Source organism: Wyeomyia smithii, chromosome 2 (genome assembly GCF_029784165.1).
Source record: "Wyeomyia smithii strain HCP4-BCI-WySm-NY-G18 chromosome 2, ASM2978416v1, whole genome shotgun sequence".
NCBI lineage: Eukaryota > Metazoa > Arthropoda > Insecta > Diptera > Culicidae > Wyeomyia > Wyeomyia smithii.
In genome coordinates this window covers 84,907,814-84,910,584 of record NC_073695.1, presented here as the reverse complement: position 1 = coordinate 84,910,584, position 2,771 = coordinate 84,907,814, and the positions used below count along the sequence as shown (strand labels likewise).

The 2,771-nt window shown below is 38.5% G+C and overlaps 1 protein-coding gene across 1 annotated transcript; it reads right to left on the bottom strand.

Annotated features, from left to right (window-relative positions):
* Nucleotides 1–334: 334 nt before the first annotated feature.
* Nucleotides 335–1,455, bottom strand: LOC129723815 (uncharacterized). The gene is made up of 3 exons (XM_055678265.1): nt 1,236–1,455; nt 1,067–1,171; nt 335–973 (listed from the first exon to the last, which is right to left on the bottom strand). Exons 1-3 carry the CDS (start codon nt 1,392–1,394, stop codon nt 719–721), a joined length of 519 nt encoding a protein of 172 aa, XP_055534240.1. The 5' UTR covers nt 1,395–1,455; the 3' UTR covers nt 335–718.
* Between the last annotated feature and the right edge of the window lie 1,316 nt (nt 1,456–2,771).

Genomic DNA, 2,771 nt, shown 5'->3' with positions numbered 1-2,771 from the left:
GCTCGACTGAGTGCAAGTTCAGGTTTAAAAGTGCAGAACCACCGACATTTGTCACGTCGATCTGTCGACAGGAGGGTAAGAGTATACATGTTGAATCTTGCGCGACGTTACTTTGGAGTGCAAGCATTTCGTCAGGTCATTAAATATGTAAAATATTCGTTTTTTTAGAATGTGTTTTACTACAAGTATGAAAAGGTCAACTGGTTCAATCATAACGGATCTGTATTAGATTAGTTTAGTTGATTTAGAGTGTGATAAGTTTTGGAGATACAGGTAACTTACACTTTTCTGTTATCATAGCTGTGCACAAGATTCTCTCAAGAATTTTCTCGAATTTCTTGTAATGTCAATCCCTATCATGATTCCTAACCAACGCAATTTGTTATACCATCCGTCTATGTCAAGCCTGTACTATACAGCTAAACCATATTTTTATCTGTTTCAGTAAACCGAAAGTTGTTGGAAAGTGATTCTAAGAAAGTAATCTGACTTAACCTAATTTCTACCGGTAAGTGTTGTTTTAAATTTTGAAATACTCTATAGTATTGTCGGATTTTTTACATACATATTAAAACCTCAAATTTTCCCCACGTGCACGACAAGAATGAAAAATGTGCCTCAGATCCAACATTGAAATCGCAAAGACTACGTTAAGTTGTTATTAAAAGTAAACATACTAGTATTGCTAAACTTAATAGATAAAAATCATTCTGAGTTGTCACAAATCCAATGAATCTCTCTCGTAACTCTGGTCTCTTTTTCCGCCAAGCGATTTGGGTACCTGAAATTGTCGTCCTTTCAGTGGTGATTTTATTTGTTTAGTCTTGGACCTGTAATCACCGGATGGCGCTGGAGGTGGTTTTCCGTTACGTGCCATTGCGCTTGCTGTCTCCATCATAGAAAGCTGTGGGCAGGATTTCCCTGTAATGGTCAGTTGCTTCAGGCATTGTTTGATGAAGTTTTTAGCGGGTTTCTGAAAGCGTAAAGACACCATTTTAGTTACATATTCGCTTCAAATTTTCACCCTTTTCAAAACCCAGCGGCCTAGTGTAGCAATCATGTCTACCTGTTTCGTTCCGCATAGATCAATCGCCATTTGAAAATTTGTCACCGGTACCAAACATCTCAACGTCCAGTCACGGCTTCGCTGGGAACACTCGTCAACAGGAATCTGTCAATGATGGACGAAAGCTGAAGTTGTAATGCTCGTTCCGAACACACGACAAACCACTCACAAGTTCATCATCATCATCAAAGCTATTTTCTGGATGATGGAAAGACGTTGATTTTTTCGCCTCACCGGCGAAACTGTTAGTACTACCCAATAGGATATAGGTATAGACCACGAGGAAGAATGCGAAAGGAACCGTCCAACTGGTGGCCATTTTACACATGAGCGACTTTTGGTTCAATTTACTGTTAAGCGAATCAGAGTGCAATGAGGAAGACGCGGACCAGTCGGGCACGCCAGTCGCGCTGGAAATGATTGCATGTTCGCTTTGTATGGACGGAAAAATTGTTGGCAGCAAGTTAACAGCTTGCTGCTCGTAAAATGCGTAGGGATGTCATAGAAACAAATTATCAGTGAAAAGGCGAACTGAAATCTACGTTACACCTCCCTTAACGAATTGAAGTTCAGTCATCACTAGCACCAACAGTCTGATAACATTTATTAAACTTTTACCATCCTGTGTTTCCAATCAGAGTGCAGTCAACGGTGAATGATTGCTTACAGCAACAATGTGGGGAGTGTTTAAACTAGTGAAGAGTATCATCAAACATTAGCTCGGTTGTTCTTTTTTCCTTGTCTTGTACGTAGCTTGAGTTTGCAGTACGGCATACAGTTAGAAAGCTGTCACTCAAGCTTCGGTTAAGTGGTTTGATAAATTGCATTTTGTATTCTTCGCAGGGCGAATTTGAAACTTTCAAATAAGATGAAATAGAAACTTTGACTCCGGAGAAGAACATATCCAGGAGCAGGGAATCAGGACGCAACGAAAAATCTTCTACTATAATGTACTCAAAGTTATACGATTTACATTTACGTTTTTTACATTTTTATACAATTTAATTGACTCTGTTTATGTAGAAAAGATTGGTTTGCCTCAAAAGCTTCAAACGACTGTAACAAGTTTTGCATTGAATGGGATTCAAGTATTCGTTAAAATATGAATGACGATCTTGGTTAAACCATACACAGTAAGAAAACTTTATGTCGAATCGCATGTAAATTGCCTCCATCGCTTATGATAGAAAATTCCATAATATTCCACGCTACTTTAAATGACATTGTACATAATTTTCAAATTGAATCGTGGTTTACGTCAGAATCAACAGAAATTTTAATGGAATTGCACATAATTTTCAAACAAAATCATGGTTTACGTCAGAACAGCTAAAATTTAAAAGGGAAAATATTTTACGTGATGTGTAATATTCAGAATTTTTTACTGTGTAGGTATGCATCGTCAAACGCTAGTCGGACTTACCATTTATCACTGCACTTCGAATGTAACACTTTTTCATATTGATAGCTAAACCGATTAGCATCGGATTCTAACCATCAACTGACGGCTAAGTGTCGGCTCGTGAAGTGTACTGGGTACTTCATCTTCGCTAGACCTGTGGACAGGCTTGTAAATGGCCACAGTAGAACCACTTGTCACTGCGATAATCGTCTTCTTTTTCTTTGACGGTGGCAAGGCTCGCTGTCCAAATACATTCTTGAACAAACAAGTCAAACAAGTACTCGCCACCATGACGATTTTTTT